Below are 21332 nucleotides of genomic sequence, written 5' to 3'. Positions count from 1 at the left end.
ACCGTCCTACTGGTGGGCTGCTTTTCTCTTTACACCTACATGAATGTATACATGTATACGTCCCCGTGTACCCTGTAAAGGGTTGAGATTAGGTTTTTATTCTTTACATAATGTATATTATGTACAATAAAAAAAGAATCACAATTGATTTGCAGCAGTAGTTGTTGGCAACATATACCAGAAGGTGTATGACTAATATAGTTAGACACCTTTATAACTATAATAATTGTATTATACACTTTAATTGAATATGCACTACAACAACAAACAACCCTAAACCATTGTAGTGTATTAACACAAGCATTTACCCCAAAACAGGCTTTTTTTTCACAATAGTTTTACTGGCTTGTGTTATAAGCCAATATTTACGAACTGAAATCTTATTAAAGATGACAAAATTTAGGGGAGCACAATTCCCATCAAGTTCTAAACATAGATCAGATGGTATACTGTTGGCTTTTTACAGACGGTGCAATAAAATGCCAAACTTGACAGAAAACAATCATCTTAGTTTGCTTTTCTCTCTCACATTTGCAGGTCCTGGGAAACTGAAGGAGCAAGCACCTCAAAATGAGGACGTAAGTGAGATTTGCACAGTGTTAAATATGTATGCAATATAGAAGCTATAGATTTAAAGAGCTCTTGGTTTCTTTCTTCTCCAGTCTGCCGTATACCATGTGTACTCCACTGTCTCCGAGCAGCCACCTGCATCAGCCCTGGAGGACACAGTGTACAGCACCCTGCAGCCACATTGAAGCACAAACCTTTTATACTGTGTAGAGAAACAGAAAGCAGACAGCATAAAGAATTATTTTTAATCCATGTTTCATTTTTTTAAAGTACATTTTTAAACTCGAACTGTAAAATTGATAATATATGTGATCTGGTGTTGACCTGTGAAAAGTCTTTGACACAATCGACCGTGGAATCTTTCCAGGAAAAAATCAACTATCATGAATTAAAAACAGTTCTCAGCTGGGTGGCTTTTAGCTTACGTTAGCACACTTCATATTTTGTTTTACAGAAAGAAAAGATGATTGGATTTTGATATACAAATACGGAGAAACTAGATAGGTGCAAAAAATGAGCGGAGATATGATCTAAAAGGGTAAAAAGGCATCTTCATTTAATCTCGACCTGTATTCTTCACAATTGTTATTTTGTGAACTTGGAGGATGTTTATAGTCATAACACCAGATTGTAGCAAACTTACATTTTAAAGATTCAAGTCAAAGATGGGAAAGCATAAGCTTGCTACTTTAGTACCTGTAACACAATGCCTGCTCGATAGAATGTGGATATCTTTATTTATGTTACTTTGGAATTCACTGCATTTGCATCTTGAACCATGTCTTTCAAAAATAAGACAACCTTCTGTTATGACGTGTTTCTTTTTTCTTTTCTTTTTCTCTGGGGCCACTTCACAAGTTAGTGTACTAAACAGCTGGAAATAGTTGACTTGCTAGCAAGTATAAGCGGGTATCCATTACCGATGCTGAATGGCAAGGGGAACACTGTTATCAACCTAGCTTACTTCCTGCCAGACAGTTAAATCACTAGCAAGAGCACTGCAAGAGTCAGGTTAAGCGAGGTGAAGTGCATACTGGTAGATTAAGGCAGAAACGTAGGGTCTTTGTTAGCCCGCAGGTAAGATGGGGCTTCCCCGCCTGCTACATGCAGGTTGCAGGTTCACATGCCTGTTTATAAATCATGCATGTTTTGGTTCAGAGGCCATCTTTCAAGTTATCCTCCCAAATTACAAGGATGAGCAAAATGCAGATTTCTGTGTTGAATGGTCAGGACAAAAATGGGAAATAACTACATGTTTGTAATCACGCAAAATATGAAATGTATGAAAATAAATAAATAAGAAAAAGCTATGAGCTATGGCTCATTGGCATACAGTTTTGAGGCGGTCCCTATAACTTCAGTACTATGGGGTCAGATCAGTCTCAATAATTGCAAATGCACACAGAAAGAATCACAAATGCAAACAGAAAGATTCACAAATGCGCACAGAACAATTCACAAATATATTCGATTTACAAATGCACGCAGAACAATTCACAAATACATTCCAATGCACAAATAAATAAATTACAATTTATATAAATGTAAAAAAAAATCACAAATATATTTCTGCATTTGTATGTATTTCTTTGTGGATTGCTACACATTTGTTTGTGGGTATTTTGAGACTCCTCTGCCGTCGCTGGATTAGCAAATGCATTTTTTTCAACGTGAACCTCTCTGTAGCCAATCAGATGTCAGCCTCATTTTCAACCAATCACATGAGCGCAGCTCCCCCCTCCCCTCCCCACGAGACTGTCAGCTTTGTTGAATCAGGAAATAAATATTGTAGCCGTCTATGTTCACCCAGAGCTCTACGATACCTCATATCAGTAGACAACAATAAGAAAGCAACTAATGGAGAAACTTATTTGTTTTAACCAGTAAGCCATCACTGAGGTAGAAGTGATCTAAATATACAGTGACATACTGGAACTAAATAAAAATGTTCAAGTGCATCTGTGTTCCTGTCACCTTTCTGTCAGTGTGGTTCCCTTATGATTCTTTCTGTGGTTTTTCTCAGACCATGTTCTGCAGAATGACACATCCTGTATGTGAAAGTCCACGTAGACAGACACACAAGTGTTGCGTTTAGAGGACTCTTGGACATTCACATTATTCTGCTTCATCATGGCTGAACGCCTGCTGTTAGTCGTCCTCATGTGTAAGTTGAACATCTTTTCATTTTCTTTCATTGTACAGCCCATTACATATTGGTATCAGCATGTTTTATTAACATTTTACGTCAGGTTGAAAGAAATACAAAATTATCATGATATGTTTTCTATTTATTATAACGTGCTTCTCTGTAAACTATTTTGTCTTCTCTAACAGATCCCTTTTTTTCTGAGATGAAAGCACAAGGTCAGAGTTTAACATTAGTTATTAGTAGAATGTTATCACTGTAAGCACAGTTTAGCACATAGTTGGCTGTACAGTACTCTTATATTTTCTATGCTGTTTATGATTAAATCACAGTTTATTATGAATTCAAAATGTCCTCATCTTAATGCAACTGTTGAGTTTGTCAAACAAATACATGTATCATCAGAATAATTGTAAGCAAAGGCAATTTTCAGTTAATGCAACATATATTACAATTTTCAGCACTTCTTCCTCCTCAACTGACAGTGAATCCAGCGGTGATCACAGAGACAGACTCAGTCACACTGAACTGTGAGACTCCATCATCTGCTTCTGTGACTGAGTGTTATTTCCGTATAGTAAGAGGAGGAACTGGCAAAAGCTTCCCTTGTCTTCAGACACTGACAGGAACTGAGCTGCTGAAGATGTCACATCAGAGTTCACCTGCTGCGGTTAAAGTGACGTGTTTTTATCTTAAAGTGTTTCAATCTCCCGACAGTGACGTGTCCTCCATCATCATTCGAAGTGAGTAAACACTGTTGCTGTGGACTAATATTAGGACATCTTGCTATATACGAGCACATGGGGGCTGGGTCCTAAAAAGAAGAAGCGATAGACGATTTAGAATGGATATCCTGTCTCATTATACGTGTATCAAAATACTTATTTTAGATAAATGCAATTTTCAGTTAGTTAATCAAATTTATACTTACAATTTCACTTTACTACATTTTCAGCATCTCTTCCACCAAAACTGACAGTGAATCCAGCGGTGATCAATGAGACAGACTCAGTCACTCTGAACTGTGAGACTCCATCATCTGCTTCTGTGCTTCTGTGTAGTTTCTTCACTTTAAGTGGAGGAATCGTCAGATTCCGCTCTTGTCTGCTGACACTGACAGGAAGTGAGCTGCTGAAGATGTCACAACGGAGATCACCTACTGAGGTTCAAGTGACGTGTTTTTACATTGTGAAGCTTGGAGCGAAAGATTATCCATCTCCACACAGTGACACATCCTCCATCACCATCCATAGTGAGTGACTGTTTCTCACATCTGATATTATTATTATGTATTGATACAGTATCAGCACAAGGAAAGTGACGTGGTATTATAATTCAGGTGGGAAATTGTTTCCAGAGGTTACAAACATAAAGAAAGAGAGAGAGACTATTTTACAACCTCCATTTCTATTAACATGTTAATGTTAGTTTGGTTTCTACTTTTGTGAAAATAACTGCTCAAGAGATAACATAAATATGATGTCACACACAGTTTACCACACATGAAACTGACAGGTTCAAATTCATCTTCCTTTATAGATATTGTGGAAATTGAATCACACAAGACGCAGACTATGCCGACATTTACTATGACCACAGGTAGGACATACATTTAAATAGAAATCCAGAACATTATCAAAAATCACATACTATATTTGTTATTTTTAAAGTTATACCATTTTCATTCAGCAGGTCTGACTGTTAGTACGCCTCATGCTTCTGTTCCTGTAACTCCTGAAACTCCTGTAACATCAGGTAACAAAATGTCAGATAATTAAAACGTGACTTTAATAAATCGCAAATCATGTGTTTCTAAATATTATGGCTATATTGAAGTGTACTTTTGTTGATTCACCAGGGTGGACTGTTGGTACATCAAGTAACACTGTTAGCTTAATACCTACTTTCCTCACATCAGTGAAACCAGAATCAGGTAATTATTACGTTTTTCAACGACTCAGCCTCTTTACAAAGTTTATATGCACACTATCTAATATTCACATGTGAAACACTGAATATGGTTATAAAAAGTGAGTCTCTGTCACAGCACATACTAAGGTGATGGTTGCTCATTGGGCTAGTCTACATTGTTCAAGTAAAATAAAGCTACTAAGCAGCACATTAAATCAGTGTCCTTTTAAGACAATATATAGATTTAGTGTTAATATGTTTTTGTGCCTTTAAGAAACAGATATAAAAATGACTCCTGTGAATCCAGAATCTGGTGATAAAATAACAGGTAGATGAAACATTCTTATTGCATGAAAATGATGTTACTGGTTGAAATACTGTAGTTATGCACAGTCCATGTTAAAGTTTTGAGAAGCGAGACTGACACTTGTTTATGGCTTCATAATGTTGAAAAGCAGAAACGAGGATATTCAAGTTCGTAGCAGTGGTGGCTGGTTGTGGAGTAACCGTGGGCGTCATCTTACTGGTTTCTGCACTTCTGTGTAACAAAAGAAGAACTGGTGAGAACTATGTTCATTTGTTTGTTTGATAAAGTCAGACTCAGTTTTTTTTTATGTGGGTGTTCACTCACTGTTTTCATCAAACAGTTGGTTTTAAGCCCATTAAACACATGTACGCTCTAACATTGCTTTTCCACAATCATTGTATCTTCAGATTTATTCAGTTTAAGAGGATTAAACAACTACCCAAATATATTTGCACAAGTTCAAAACATTTGTATTAGCAAATGGCTACACAATTATATTTAACATTGCTGATTCAAGGAAGCTCTCAAAGAATTCAGCAGCATTCAACTTCAGTTAAATTAACAATACCTAATGTATAGCTCATGAGGAGGAGGTTGGTGAAAGAAGCAGCAGAAGTAAATAACATCATTGGCGTGAGTGTATCAACAGAATATCATTTTATATGTGGAAAAATAATCATCTTACTCTGTGTGTCTTTCTTAGGAGCAGGTTCTGAGGATGTGAAAAGGTGGCGGGAGGCTCAAAAGGAGAATGTAAGTCTCACATGAGGGACATCGTTAAATATATTTGCCATATATATTAATAGACCGTTGGTTTCTTTCTTTTCCTAGTTGGACACGTACCATTTATACTGCACCGTCTCTGAGGAGCCAGCTGCATCAGCCCTGAAGAGTATGGTGTACAGCACCGTGCAGCCACACTGAAACACAAACTGTTTAATACTGCATAGAGAAAGAGAAAGCAGACAACTTACTGCTCGTAAAGTAAACCTTGTGTTTAAAGTTGAGTGGTATAATCTAAACTAATGTTAGACTGTAATGTATTTTTTCTCAGATCATCCAAATTGTTTATGTCGATAATACCAAACTTCTACGAACATTTTCCAACAGTTAGATCCAACTTTCAAATTGAGTTTTATCATGTATAAAGCACGGCGTGGGTTCTAAACTGCATTTTAATTTAACTGTTGTTAAATCACGACTAGAAATGTATTTAATTGTACTCATATACAGGACTGTCTCAGAAAATTAGAATATTGTGATAATCCCCATACGTGTGATTTAGTTTACTGAACCAAGCTGAGTGTTTTTCAAGGCTCAGGAAACCCTTGCAGGTGTTTCGAGTTAATTAGACGATTCAAGTGATTAGTTGAATACCCTACTAGTATACTTTTTCATGATATTCTAATATTTAGAGATAGGATATTTGAGTTTTCTTAAGCTGTAAGCCATAATCAGCAATATTAAAAGAATAAAAGGCTTGCAATATTTCAGTTGATTTGTAATGAATCCAGAATGCATGACATTTTTGTTTTTTTAATTGCATTACACAAAATAAAGAACTTTATCACAATATTCTAATTTTCTGAGACAGTCCTGTATATATATAACTAAAGCAAAAGTTCCCTTTAATCCTGTTTGTAATTTTTTGTTTTGTTTTTATAATGTTTCCTCTTTAATGTTGATCATATCTTTTGTAACTGGATATATTTTGTCTGAGATACACACTTTATGACCACTGTCTCCTAATAATACCATACTTTGAATTACTTCTGTATTATTCATAAAGGTTGTATGTCTTGTTCAAAACCGACATGAATATAAATATTTTTTCAGTTAATCTCTTTGAATCTCATTGTTCCATGTCACATTCGGCACATACTAGCATAACCACCACAACACACGAGGGGTTATTCTACCTTTTTAAAACACGAGGTTAAGAGTATGGCCACCTTGACATTAAGGCTGGATATATACATTCTGTGATCTTCTTCGTGCATCTTTAGCTCGTCTGAAATGTTTTCTGTTTTAACACAAGGAGAAACTGGCAGAATGAAGCAAGTTCAAATTGTTCCTTGTCTCTCAGGATCTTTCACGTGTAACTGTTACTGTAATAGTTGGTGTGTAAATTGTAAGTGGAAATAAATTAGTGGAAGTAGGAATTGCATCAGGCTGTATTGCATGGTTTTCTTTCAAACATGGAGGTTGATTGAGGCCCAGGTGAATGTAAAGTATGTGTGATTGGGTCACTGATGAAAAATTACAGGGTTATTTACAAAAATAAAGGTCCTTGACGCCACCTGGCATGTATTTTATTTTCCAAAACGGAGACTGTGCGTGCACGGGTGGAGATCCAGGTGAATACAACATTTGTTTAAAAAGAAAAAGCTACTAAAATCCGAAAATCTGGTCAATTTGCATGCACGTTTTAGACAGATCTTCTCTTTAGAAAACATCATCTGTGCAAATCTGCATAATGTATTTGTATAAGTCTACACCTGTGTGCAAATTTGAGCTGTTTCAGAAATATCTCATTTAGTATAGACCTGCACTGAATACTGTATTAATCTTAAAACTAAATGAAGTTGTTTGCCTTAACTTTTTCACAAGTCAGCGCTAGTCCTGTCAGTTTAAAAAAAGCAACAAAAAAAGCAAACAATATGAAGAACAATAAGAAAGCAAATGATGGAAAAAATATTCTCAACCAGTAAGCCATCACTGTGCTAGATGTGATCTAAATATACAGTGCCACACATATCGGGGCTTTCTAAATGAAGTCAAGCGCATCCGTGTTCTGGTGGCCTTTCTATCCGCATTTCTGACGCTTTCTGTGGTTTTTCTGAGACCATGTTCTGCAGAATGACACATCCTGTATGTGAAAGTCCACGTAGACAGACACACAAGTGTTGCGTTTAGAGGACTCTTGGACATTCACATTATTCTGCTTCATCATGGCTGAACGCCTGCTGTTAGTCGTCCTCATGTGTAAGTTGAACATCTTTTCATTTTCTTTCATTGTACAGCCCATTATATATTGGTATCAGCATGTTTTATTAACATTTTACGTCAGGTTGAAAGAAATACAAAATTATCATGATTTGTTTTCTATTTATTATAACGTGCTTCTCTGTAAACTATTTTGTCTTCTCTAACAGATCCCTTTTTTCTGAGATGAAAGCACAAGGTCAGAGTTTAACATTAGTTATTAGTAGAATGTTATCACTGTAAGCACAGTTTAGCACATAGTTGGCTGTACAGTACTCTTATATTTTCTATGCTGTTTATGATTAAATCACAGTTTATTATTAATTCAAAATGTCCTCATCTTAATGCAACTGTTAAGTTTGTCAAACAAATACATGTATCATCAGAATAATTGTAAGCAAAGGCAATTTTCAGTTAATGCAACATATATTACAATTTTCAACACTTCTTCCTCCTCAACTGACAGTGAATCCAGCGGTGATCAATGAGACAGACTCAGTCACTCTGAACTGTGAGACTCCATCATCTGCTTCTGTGCTTCTGTGTAGTTTCTTCACTTTAAGTGGAGGAACCGTCAGATTCCGCTCTTGTCTGCTGACACTGACAGGAAGTGAGCTGCTGAAGATATCACAACAGAGATCACCTGCTGAGGTTCAAGTGACGTGTTTTTACATTGTGAAGCTTGGAGCGAAAGATTATCCATCTCCACACAGTGACACATCCTCCATCACCATCCATAGTGAGTGACTGTTTCTCACATCTGATATTATTATTATGTATTGATGCAGTATCAGCACAAGGAAAGTGACGTGGTATTATAATTCAGGTGGGAAATTGTTTCCAGAGGTTACAAACATAAAGAAAGAGAGAGAGACTATTTTACAACCTCCATTTCTATTAACATGTTAATGTTAGTTTGGTTTCTACTTTTGTGAAAATAACTGCTCAAGAGATAACATAAATATGATGTCACACACAGTTTACCACACATGAAACTGACAGGTTCAAATTCATCTTCCTTTATAGATATTGTGGAAATTGAATCACACAAGACGCAGACTATGCCGACATTTACTATGACCACAGGTAGGACATACATTTAAATAGAAATCCAGAACATTATCAAAAATCACATACTATATTTGTTATTTTTAAAGTTATACCATTTTCATTCAGCAGGTCTGACTGTTAGTACGCCTCATGCTTCTGTTCCTGTAACTCCTGAAACTCCTGTAACATCAGGTAACAAAATGTCAGATAATTAAAACGTGACTTTAATAAATCGCAAATCATGTGTTTCTAAATATTATGGCTATATTGAAGTGTACTTTTGTTGATTCACCAGGGTGGACTGTTGGTACATCAAGTAACACTGTTAGCTTAATATCTACTTTCCTCACATCAGTGAAACCAGAATCAGGTAATTATTACGTTTTTCAACGACTCAGCCTCTTTACAAAGTTTATATGCACACTATCTAATATTCACATGTGAAACACTGAATATGGTTATAAAAAGTGAGTCTCTGTCACAGCACATACTAAGGTGATGGTTGCTCATTGGGCTAGTCTACATTGTTCAAGTAAAATAAAGCTACTAAGCAGCACATTAAATCAGTGTCCTTTTAAGACAATATATAGATTTAGTGTTAATATGTTTTTGTGCCTTTAAGAAACAGATATAAAAATGACTCCTGTGAATCCAGAATCGGGTGATAAAATAACAGGTAGATGAAACATTCTTATTGCATGGAAATGATGTTACTGGTTGAAATACTGTAGTTATGCACAGTCCATGTTAAAGTTTTCAGAAGCGAGACTGACACTTGTTTATGGCTTCATAATAATTTTTATTCAGCAGGTCTTACTGTTAGCAGGCTCCTTGCTTCAACTCCTGAAACTCCTATAAAACAAACACTAGGCAACAAAATTACAGATACATTAAGTCGGACTTTAATTAATCACATATATGTGTATTATGCTATATGTGAGTGGTACATTTATTGCATGACCATGTTCATATTGGGAGGTGTATTGAACATAAATGTTTTTCAGGGTTTTTATTCTTACCTAGTCTTAAATCCTTCATGTTAACACTAGGAAGGCACTTGTTAATCGCCTCTTCTATTAATGCAGAGAAGATTACATTGATGATTGGAGGTGTGACTGTGGGAGTCGTCTTGCTTGGATTGGCACTTCTCTTGACTCAAAGCAGGATTGGTAAGAATTAAATCACAATAACCAAGTGTTCTTTCTAAAATAGGAAATATTTAATGTGGTTTCACATTGTTTCAATAATCATTTCAATCATTATTTGTTTGTGCATTTTCTAGAAAAATGTGTTTCCAAGAGGTAAGAAATCATATTTCTCAAATATTGTCACGTAAACTCCAGTGAATACCACTATGTATTTTATTTTTCATCATTGCTTTGATTTACAGTCATAGTTTACAGTATTCTTTCTGGCAGCTGCTGAGGACAGCTACAGTCTTATCCTGACTTTGAGCTGCTCTACTAGTACAGTTGCAGGATAAATGCTTTTCTCAAGGGCACGTGGACATTTGGCATTGAGGTTCATTGAGGGACCTCTCAAAGGGTCTGAGCAGCAAAGGATACATAGGATACATAATTCAGAGACAATAGATCCTTGTTAAGGCAAAAAATTGACAAAACTTGATTAAAAGCAGGAAGGAGGAGGTAGGTCGATGGAGCAAGCCACAGCAACAAGTAGGTGTTGACATGAAGGAATCAGCAGAGTAATAGTGACAACTGTCGGGTCAGAAAGTCACTTTTTAGTCACATCATTTAGATGTTTGGGGAGTGTATTACACTATATTAATCTGGTAATGTGTACTGTGCTTTTGCTCTCCTGGAGAAACACTCTTTACAAAACCTTGTTTTAAACTTTTTTCCTCTTTAGACCAAATGGTTTGCAGGTTGATTATGATGAAACCTACAGTATCGTCACCTACTGTACGAACGCAACATTGGTGAGCTGCTGTTCTCGTCCTGAATGTAGTCTATGGTTCATAGAAGGGCTGTCAGCACTCAGGATATCAGATTTTCACTACACGGTTAAATATCACAGTTAACAGGCATAACATGACAGGTACAGGTTAGTTATTAGTTATTATTGCAGCATGACAGATACTAAACATGTGCAACTTTTATTCTTGATAAAAACATTTACACTTCACTGACGACAGTTATGTCTGTTTCTTTTTCTTCATAGCGGGACAACAGCTGCACCAGAGAGAGGCCAGCTACATCAGCCCTGAGCAATGCAGTGTACAGCGCTCCAAAGTCAACTTGACCTCCAAACAGTTTCTCTTGCTCCTCTTTCACTTTGCTTTTTTATGTACAACATAAGCAACAGAGGAGGGATTCCTCTCCCAGGTTACCCTACAATGGTGGAGCCAGCTGTCATCAGGAGTCTTCTAGCTCAATTGTTATGTTTGCGCTCTGACTGACTCGCAGCTTGTTGTGCTAACCGCACAGCTAAAAGCTTTCAGGCGCAACTCTTGCTTGTGAACTTTGGTTGAGCATTAAAAACCTTTTATTGCATTAGCGTTAAAAAATAAACGGACTGTGACAGAACAAATAATACATTTTTGGTTAAAGTCCATAACATGTTATGTATGTATGTTATGATATTTTTATGACGTACTCTATGCATTTGTATGGTATACTGTATTGACATTTCTCATGACATTTTTATGGCATACTGACACTTTTTAAATAAAAATAATAAAAGGAAAATATAACCTTTTTTATGTTATTTCATGGCATACTGTATTTTGAAATTATTTTGGCTTTTCTATGTCATTTTTATGACCCTCTATACAATGACATTTTGTATTACTCTTTCCATGAGCGACAATACAATGACATCTTTATTTCATACTGTCATTATTTTTTATGACATACTACATTGTCAACTTTTTTTAAACTTGAGAGTTCAGTGTCACCCAAAGGACCAACAACATTACGGTTAGAGGACGACCAACTCAACTTTTTTTGCAGTCCTGACGCTCCATTTTAGTCTGTTCCTGTCACACACACACACATGACACACGTCCTAAGAAAAGCTCATGTAAGATGTAACAGTTTCAGAAAGTTAATCCAGGTTTGTAGCAGTAGGATCAGAAACACTCCAATCAGTGCAGTCAGGCCTGTAATGGTCCATCTACTGGCAGTCTAAGAGCAGTCGGAAGGAGATGAACCAGACACTGATTGCAAAGTCTCAAAGTTGAACGTGTGACAGATTGATGTCCTTTAGTATTGTGTAGCATTGGTCCAGTATGTCATTATCCCTGGTAGGACACTGAATGTGCTGTCTGTATTTTGGCAGTTCACGGCTGAGGTTTGCGCTGTTAAAGTCCCAGAACAATGAGCAGAGAGTCTAGATGATTAATATATATATTTAGTGCTATAAACACAAAACGTGTTTTTACCAACGTGCTTTTCCCAAGAAGAGTATTTCACATCTACACACCGCAAATTAAAAAAAACTAAAAAAAATACGAAACAAAAGTGAACACATCACAACAAACAAAACAATCACAACCATATGCAAGGTAACATTACTTTTAAGATGAGTTAAAACTACCAATTTAGTCAATGTGACATTTTACCAACTAGAGTAAGTTGGTACTGTAGATATTGTGAAAAGAGAGTCAAGCGTGGCCCCGACAATGCCAACATTTAGTACGACCACATGTAGGATATGTTATACAGAAAGGTAGCAATCCAGAACATTATAGCACCTCAGTATTAATTAGTGTTTAAATTTGAAGAGGTCTGACTGACTGTTAGCAGGCTCCATGCTTCTGCTCTGGTAACTCTTATTAAACAAACATCTGGTTACAACATTACAGATAATAAATGTGACTTAAGTTAGTTAGAAATTATGTGTTTCAGTGTTTTCAGTATATTGAAATGTAGTTTTTTTGATTCATCAGGTTGGATTGTTGGTTCACCAAGTAACACTCTTAGTTGTATCTTGTATGTGTGTGATGGATATAAAGGGACAAAGTGTCAGTACCTTCACCTACAAACTGTCACTCAAAGAGACACGCACAACCAGGAAGAGACTCAAAATGACCACAAAGAAACATAAAACAACTACAAAGAGACACAAAAAGAACTCCAAAAGAGACTCACTATGAAAAAGGGCAATCCAACCACAAAGAGACTCAAAATGCCGAAAGAGGCACAGACGCCTTTCGCCTCGGGGCCCAACGTCTCATAATCCAACCAAGCTTCCTACTTTGCAGATGCTAGCCCAGGTTATTCAAGTGAATTAACAATGCGCTGTGTAATGTTTGTACCCCCAGTACAAAGGAAAACAATATATAGCTTTAACGTTAATATGTTTTTGTTCCTTAAGCAGAAACTAGTATGACTCCTATGAATCTAGATGAAATAGCGGGTAGACTAAAGATTGTTATTATTGCATGAAAATGCTAACATTTATTACTGTGTGGTGTTAATGTTTGTGGCTGTGATCTTATGAGGTTCAAGTGTTTGTTCTCCTGCACTAGCGATAGCTCTAACCCCGCAACCATTCTGAAAACAGCCTCACATGAGTATGTGTAATTCTTTAGCACTTGAGTTCAGTGATTAAATTATGTTTACAACCTAAATTACTCTTACTAATTATTACTATAAATCATTAACAAAGCAATAATGTGCTGTTCAGTTTGTATAGTTGGTATGCACTGGTATTGGTGGTTGGAAGACGGTGGTAATGCACAGTCTTCCTGCTTTTTGCTAATGTTGTGAGAAGCAAAACTGACACTTGTTCATGGCTTCTGTTGAGGCGAAGCAGAAACGTGGAGAAGGAAGTTTGTAGCAGTTGCGGCTGGTTTGTGGAGTAGCGGTGGTCATCTTGCTGGTTTCTGCACTTCTGCATAACTAAAGAAGAACTGGTGAGAACTATGTCGACGTGTTTGTCTAATAAGGTCAGCATCTGTTTTATATGCGTGTGAAGACATACTGTTTAATACTGAAGTGTAGAATTTGTCAGTTTGTCTCTAATAATAAAATGTATCTAAAAGTTGCATTTTTACAATCTTTGCATCTTGACATTTAACGACTACTCAAATATACCAAAAAAAGGTACCACTTTAATCAGAGACACTCTTTAAATATATATCAATATAATATTATTTGAGAGGAAGCTCTTCAAGAATCCAACAGCATTCAATTTGTGTTAGATTAACAATATCAAAAATATGGCCTATAAGGGGGAGGTTGTTGAAAGGAGCTTTAACAGCAAACGTCATTGGCGCGATTGTTTCAGCAGAATATCACTGTGAAGTGTCAGGTTATAATGGTCATGCTGACAGCCGGCTGTAAGCGCAGCTTCTCTGTTCTGTCTGAAGAATAGTTACAGATGTCCCATTCACACATTCTAGCTGGGGTCTTAAAAACATCTGCAGTTTCCAGGAAATATTTAACGCTCATTCACATTTGTTTAGTTCGAACAGCCTTCACGTAGCTCAGAGCTACTAAAATAACTATTGTGTAAATCTTCAGCTTGCACAGAACAAACATACAAGACCTGCATCTCAAACTGAAAATAAACCACGTGTGTTGTGTGGTAGACAACCACTGCACTGAGACAAAAATAACCTCCTGTGCTCGGGTCTGACGCTTTTTCACATGTGAACAAAATACTGCACGAGTAGAGAAGGCACAGAATTGTTCTCTAAACAGTTTATTTTGTGAACTTGAAAGGGTAATGCTGTCTATACTGTGACTTTCAAATTCTTGAACCTAATCAGCCGGGCTGAAGACTTATTTTTTCATTTAGAGAAATGTATTATTTGATATAGGCTACAGACTTTGTGTATTTCACAGGGGCAGGTTTGGAGGAAGTGAAAAGGTGGCAGGAGTCTCAAAATGAGAATATAAGTCTGACAGGAGGGACAGTATTAGATATATTTGTCATATTAATGGATGCTACAGTTGGTATATTTATATACTGCACCATCTCTGAGGAGCCAGCTGCATCAGCCCTGAAGGGTACGGTGTACAGCACCGTGCAGCAACACTGAAACACAAACGGTTTAATACTGCATAGAGAAAGAGACAGCAGACGACTTACTGCTAGTAAAGTAAACCTTGTGTTTAAAGTTGAGTGGTATAATCTAAACTAATGTTAGACCTCTGTAATGTCTTTTTCTTTTATGATGATGCTGACTAAACCAAACTTCTACTATAATTTTCCAACATTTTCAAATAGTTCTATGACTTATAAAGCATAGCATGGGTTCTAAATAGCATTTCAATTTACCTTTTTTTATTTATTCTTTAATTTCACTGATATGTAGCTAGAACAAAATCTCATTTTACTTTTATTTGTAATTGTTGTTTTGTATTCCAATGTGTTTTCTTTTTAATATTGATAATATTTTTGTAATTGGTTGTATTGTGTGATTATGCACAACAAAAAAGTGCATGCATTTACAACTTACTGCTGCTGTTTTGTATGTTTGTCCTGACAATATTTTAATTTTTAATTTTTAGTCTCCTTTTACTCTCACTATCACACGTATCCGCATCCCCACCACGTCGCCAAACACAAACACATACACACTTTAAAAAAGAACACAAGGAGTAAATAAAGGAAGGAAAATATTTCTTCGTATTTATTCATCAGCTTTCTCAAACATGAGGTTAAGAGTATGGCCACCTTGACAAATTATGGCTGGATATATTGATGTGACATTCTGTGATCTTCTTCATGCATCTTTAGCTCGTCTGAAATGTCGTCTGCTTTAAAACAAGGAGAAACGGGCAGAATAAAGCAAGCTCTAATTTCCCCTTGTCTCTCAGCTATTTTACGTGATTATTACAGACACCAAAAAGAATTAAGGTACAAAATAAAATATTTGAAGAAAGAAAACTATGATGGCACTGTCAACTCTTTTTTAACAATTTACTGCCAAAATAAAGACAGCTCTGCATTCTTTTCACACAACAAAAGTGCATTTTACATTCCTTACATTTTTTCCTCATAAAGAAACAAACATATTTGATGTCTTACTATCATCCTTTGCACAAAGGACTTGTTTTATGCTTTGACAAAAAAATGGCTTATTTTTACTGTTCACATTATATATTTCTTTCTCTTATTTAATTTCAGCACACATTCAGTAAAATATGACAAACTGTCAATGGCATTATAAGCAATGCTCTGAGCAAAGTCACCAAGCACTCCCATTAATCTCATTTACTTTTGCTGCGCCACATCGCTAATGTTTTCTGCAATAATGGATGCGAGTCTCAGTGCTACGTATAAAGATTTTTTTTCTTAGTAGAGCGCTGCCTGTTGCAGAGGTATGAGCAAATTCATTTCTGACTGGCCATGTTCTCTATGTGTTTAAAGCATCTTCTTGTTGACTTAGTCCTTACTGACGTCCAGTTCTGCTGCTAAAGGTCACCTGCTGATGGTCGCTGCTATCACAGGGAGCAGAGCTGCTGTTAGAGGACTGGAGAGGCGTGTTGCTGAACCACACTCCATGGCATTTTCCTGCAGAAGACACAGTGATACATATGGATCTGTTCAGGGTAAAATATTGAATATTAACAGGGTGGATATACCCTTGTTTTGTCTGGGATAGAGAGTAGTGGTTGCTAATAGATGTGAACTGTTGTTGAATAAGTTAAACCACTTTTCTTTCCAGATAAAAACCAAAATGAAACCAAATAAAATACTGTTAATAATCCCTAATTGCACAGGAGTTTGGTATGGTTAAAGTTGAGGTAGTATTTGTGATATAGAGGTGATATTTTGTCTATTCACCTTCTTTTTTCATCCAAATAAATGTGCTAACCTCAGGGTTTATTTATTATTATATATGTATTATTATGTATTTACAACCAGTATGACTGTCTGACTCTTTGCCCCTTTGGACTTCTTTTCAACAATATCATAGCGTTCCCATATACCAACAATTATTGTGGTGTTACAATATTATTATTGCCAATGTGAATGATGGCCAAAACTACAAACGGAAGATTCAAGTTGTAATAAGCTGAAAATATCCTGTTGTGATCAAATCATGCATAACTTGTCTGTCTTTCATTCCATGGAGCTTCTTAGTTTCTCAAAGTGAGAATTCATATAAGTGGTCAACTTGCTTCATGGTTGATGGATTGATCTACAATATTTACAGAGTCAATTGTTAACTCTATATGGTCCTAACAAAGACCTTTTTGATTTGTTACAGTTGAACAGGATGAGCATAAAGACTGGAAGCAGGGGTAAACGGCTAGCCTGGCTCTGTTTGACTTAAATATATGCCTTCGAGCTCCTCTAAATATTCGTTACGTCTTGGCCGTGAGCAGTGACTTCCTGGAGCTTGGCCGTCACCAGACAACTCAAGGAAGTCAACAAATACTTCTGCACGTAAACCAGACTGTTTCTGTGCTCCAGCATATACTTCACCGTATAACTGTAGGCTACATGTAGTCACATACATTGTATGCAGACAAACACACATCCTCATACCTCAGGGTGGAAAGGATGACACGATTCAGGCTTCTTTCTGTCCTTCTGAAACTTCAGTCTGTCACATTTTAGTGTCTCGTTGTGTTCAAAGGCGTCAAGGGTGTAAATACATCAACTGAACACGTTTATAAGTTCAGAGCTTCCCCAACTCATTTAGGCTGAAGCAACACTTAAGTAGTGAAAGTCAAACATTAAACTTAAATAATTCTTCCAGTCAGTAACTCAAATATTTTTAGGATCTACTTTCTGCATCTGCTTCCACATATCAAACGTCTGTGTTTCACCGAAAAAGGATATACATGATCTCGTTGGGATCCATGGTTACTGGAGGAGAACTGCTGCAGTCGCACTTATTGTCCACAACAACCATGAAGAGGTTGCTGCTGGGAATCTGCTGTATGACGAAAGACCTGCGGCCCAAACAGAGACAGACACTGGAATCAAACTGTTGAATGATTAGTGGCAGGCTGAACATCTACTGTTTAAGAAAGTCAGTGTCAGTATTTGATGATTCACTGCGTCTACTGTTGGCCTGACGAAGTACCTGATGCAGCCCTCACAGTCAATGTTGCCTGTTGTTTCTTTGATGGTGCGTTCGGAGACAAAGGCAGGGTATTCTGTATCACACGGCACCATCGTCTGTTTACCCCGAGATCTCTGAGCTGAATGTGTGAGAAATTGTTCTGCAGTAAGTTATCAAAACCACAGAAAAACAGACAAGAGCTCCACTTCTCATACTCTCTCACACATTCACCTCTCTTTCTCACACACACACATACACGCCTGTAATGATCATCAACTACAGTCACCTTTAACTGAGAGATCCACATTCCACCAGCTGTACAGGTTAAATTCTAGCAGAAAACTGTAATAAGAAAAATACTTATTAATGTCAGGAAACACCAGGATGAGAATGGATTAATCGTAAACTATTGTCTTTCTCAAAGTAAAAAATAGTAAATGAGAAAATGGATTAATATGTTTTAGCCTACTATTTAAGCACAATAATAAGTAGTAAGCAACCGTGAAGTATTTGTCTTGTTACTGGTTGACATGCTGAGTAATGAGGTACTGTTAGTACACAGGATAGGGTGTAATATGTAAATAATTTTTTTCAAAATACTAGTAATCTCCAGCCTTTTTGTTTTTTATAAAATACTAACTATTATTTAACAATATTCTCCTTTTATAAAGACACATTGTGTACATCATATCATGTACTTTATGGGCCCATGTAATGTACACCTATCTAAATGTTGTGGTATACTTACATAACAAGTTCAGCCAGGAGCCACTTAACAACAGTGAAAGGCTGAAAGAGAAAAAAATAGAGCTAATGTTAGAGTCTGAAATGAAATGAAACTACGTGGTTGTTTAAATGTAGGAGTTCATTTTTAGACTGTGCTCTATGCTGACGTTCCTCCAGTGTTAACCACAAACTCTGAGATAGGTTTCAAGGTCGATGCTGATGATCTTAACTCAGGTTGTACAAATGTAGATGTAATTATTGCGTCTAGCGTCATCTCGTGTCTTACATCTGATAGAGTGCGTGCACTGTCGCTGCTCCCAGCGTACTCTCTGCAAACGGCCTGGTAATCATACAGCGCGATCCTGCAAAAACAAACAGAGTAGCAGAGGTTGTAATAACCATCAAATATGATGTTTATAACAACATGCTTTTAAAGTCAGGTTCAGGACTCAGAGAAATGTTATGCCGTGTCTCAGACCTTTTGAAGGACCCCATTTGGAGAAGTTTGTTCATAACAGCACCCTCCACCTCTCCGAAGAAGAGCCCTGTCTGAGAGAGAAGTTATGTCAAGGCACACATGCACAAAGCTTAACACATACACTGGGTGGACAAAAGCATGAGAACAAAGGACTTTCTCTTAACTAAGTAAGTTGTAATTAAAGATTTGTTCATCATATTCACAGACAAAGTGCATCAGCAGAGAAACTGGTATTTATTTCAGGGTGTTATTGAGTTTCTGTGGGATGTTCTACGTGCAAAATGACAAGTTGTATTGCCTTCCTCTATCTTTCACCCTAATTCCCTGAAGCTATCTTATTTGGAAGAACCCCATGTTGCTCTACATACATTTTCAAGACTTGTGCAAAAATATTTAAGGACAATTAGAGTAGTTAAGGAAACGGGGGGGCATGTGTTTAGGTGTTTACATTATTTCAACTTTTGTTCAGATGTAAACATGCACCCACAAACATTACAGTTTACACAGTACCTGAGATTGCTCCTCTGTGACAAGAATGAAGGCATTGTTGTCAATGAGATAACAGTTAATGTCCTGTCAGAGGGGCAAATAAAATGAATATGTTAACGAAATAACCTGAAGAAAAGTAGAAAGTTAGAGTCATGTTACTGCTCTTACCGCGTTATCGCAGCTAATGCTACATTTTCCATCCAGAGCTGTACACTGAGAACAAAACATAAGTAGTTGAGCTTTACAACTAATAAGGGAGCTCATTGTAAAAGGCTACAGTAGTTGTTGTGTATTTACCTGTCTGCAGGCAGTCCAGAACTTCCTCTGAAAGAACTCCAGCTTCATCTGGATCCCTACAGCTGAGCATAAAACTGAACGCTTAAGAGACTGCACAATATACAAAAATATATCAACATGAATATAGTTATGGAAGATGGTTCAGAGGCTGTTACCTGCAACGATTGGAGACTTTCTGTCATCGAGGAGCTGAATTGTTGTGCTGGCCAAAACCACACTCTTATTTTCTAAAGCTAGAGAGGAAGAGCAGAGAATATTCAGATTACACGTTCTGCTCACTAGATGGCGCCCTTTACTCACCGGTTGGCAGGCTGAAAAGAAACCGCAGTACCAGTCCATTACATTACATTACAGCAAAGTCTGGTCAGAGCTTTTTCTACAGCCAGATGACTCCAATAATTCTAAAATGGGTGCTGTGATAGGATCATTTCAGGTTATGAGTGGATGCAGTCATCATTAACGGAGGAAAGGTGGTAAATGTCCTGGAGAGTGAAGCTGAATTCTCCATCCTCTGCCTCGCAGACTGAACGTGGGATACATTAACGGCATAAAAGCTGTGAGGGAGGTGAGCTATGCTGCACATCCTATCAGTGGAGACCAGTAAAAACCACCGTCCATAACAGGGAGAGGGACATACAAAAAGACTGATTAAGATGTTAAAATTCTGAATGACTAAAGCCACCAGATGCGTTTCCAAAAAGTAATTTGTATAATGCTGCACTCGATAATTGAAAATATATTAAGATGGGCAGTGCAGTTTTGTTCGGGTTCAGGGGACTTTTATTTTGTACTGCACACTTGAGCTATTATCGTAAATCTCTGGTTTTGTTCTGCATACCTGGGCTGAAGGGAATGGAGTAGAGAAATGTGCCGGGGACTTGCTCTGCAGCTCTCTTGTACCACAGAGGGAAGTGATCAGCATTAAACACACCCTCCTTGTCCTCCGCTGTCAGGAAATCTCTGAGGAAGCACACAGAATGAAAGTGAGGAGAGGAGCAAAGGATTAGATTAATCAAGCCCAATCACGGCCTCGCCCTGTGCTGTAAGTAGTGATTAGAGAGACGTTGAGCAGCAGGACTCACTGATTGGAGAGCTGATCGGCGGGCACAAACAGGTTGGTCCTCGTCAGGCCGGTGCGAGTACCCAGGAAGGCGATCTCCACTCCTTTGTCTGAGTTCCTGTTGGTATATGCAGAGCAGTAAAACACATCTATGCGTCACATAAGTAATATCTATGAAGTGGGCTACTTATCAAATATCAACAGAAGAAATAGTCCTCACATCACAGAGTAAATGTCCACATATGCATATAATACATATAATACATTTTGCAAACATTTATAATTCCAGATGACTCACAAACGTTCAATGTTGGCTTATTA

General features: G+C 37.1%; 2 protein-coding genes and 1 long non-coding RNA gene across 3 annotated transcripts in view; 2 read left to right on the top strand and 1 right to left on the bottom strand.

Annotated features, from left to right (window-relative positions):
* On the top strand, positions 1-760 carry LOC306715686. Its single transcript, XR_013767695.1, has 3 exons — positions 1-12; positions 538-578; positions 663-760. It is a non-coding gene; the product is annotated as an uncharacterized lncRNA (long non-coding RNA).
* Positions 761-8089: 7329 nt separating this feature from the next.
* Positions 8090-11231, top strand: LOC306715841 (uncharacterized protein; the record flags this gene model as incomplete). Its single annotated transcript, XM_079186320.1, has 9 exons — positions 8090-8118; positions 8468-8658; positions 8946-9005; positions 9099-9161; positions 9265-9339; positions 10055-10138; positions 10252-10270; positions 10839-10908; positions 11151-11231. The coding sequence occupies exons 3-9, from the start codon at positions 8981-8983 to the stop codon at positions 11229-11231; spliced, it is 417 nt and encodes a 138-aa protein (XP_079042446.1). The 5' UTR covers positions 8090-8118; positions 8468-8658; positions 8946-8980.
* Positions 11232-15798: 4567 nt separating this feature from the next.
* The window catches only part of LOC306715144 (voltage-dependent calcium channel subunit alpha-2/delta-3-like), a gene marked incomplete at its 5' end in the record, with an annotated part of 29255 nt that continues 23721 nt past the window's right edge, over positions 15799-21332 (bottom strand). Inside the window, 14 exons of the mRNA XM_079185408.1 lie at positions 15799-16457; positions 17439-17523; positions 17738-17848; positions 17983-18100; positions 18248-18303; positions 18710-18750; positions 18974-19049; positions 19166-19236; positions 19676-19738; positions 19823-19867; positions 19952-20013; positions 20107-20184; positions 20790-20911; positions 21034-21129. Coding sequence (XP_079041534.1) covers positions 16365-16457; positions 17439-17523; positions 17738-17848; positions 17983-18100; positions 18248-18303; positions 18710-18750; positions 18974-19049; positions 19166-19236; positions 19676-19738; positions 19823-19867; positions 19952-20013; positions 20107-20184; positions 20790-20911; positions 21034-21129 — 1117 coding nt within the window. The 3' untranslated portion in view covers positions 15799-16364. The remainder of the gene's footprint in view (positions 16458-17438; positions 17524-17737; positions 17849-17982; positions 18101-18247; positions 18304-18709; positions 18751-18973; positions 19050-19165; positions 19237-19675; positions 19739-19822; positions 19868-19951; positions 20014-20106; positions 20185-20789; positions 20912-21033; positions 21130-21332) is intronic.

The sequence above is a fragment of the Pholis gunnellus genome (assembly GCF_910591455.1).
Source record: "Pholis gunnellus genome assembly, chromosome: 3".
NCBI lineage: Eukaryota > Metazoa > Chordata > Actinopteri > Perciformes > Pholidae > Pholis > Pholis gunnellus.
This window is presented reverse-complemented; position numbering and strand designations above follow the sequence as displayed.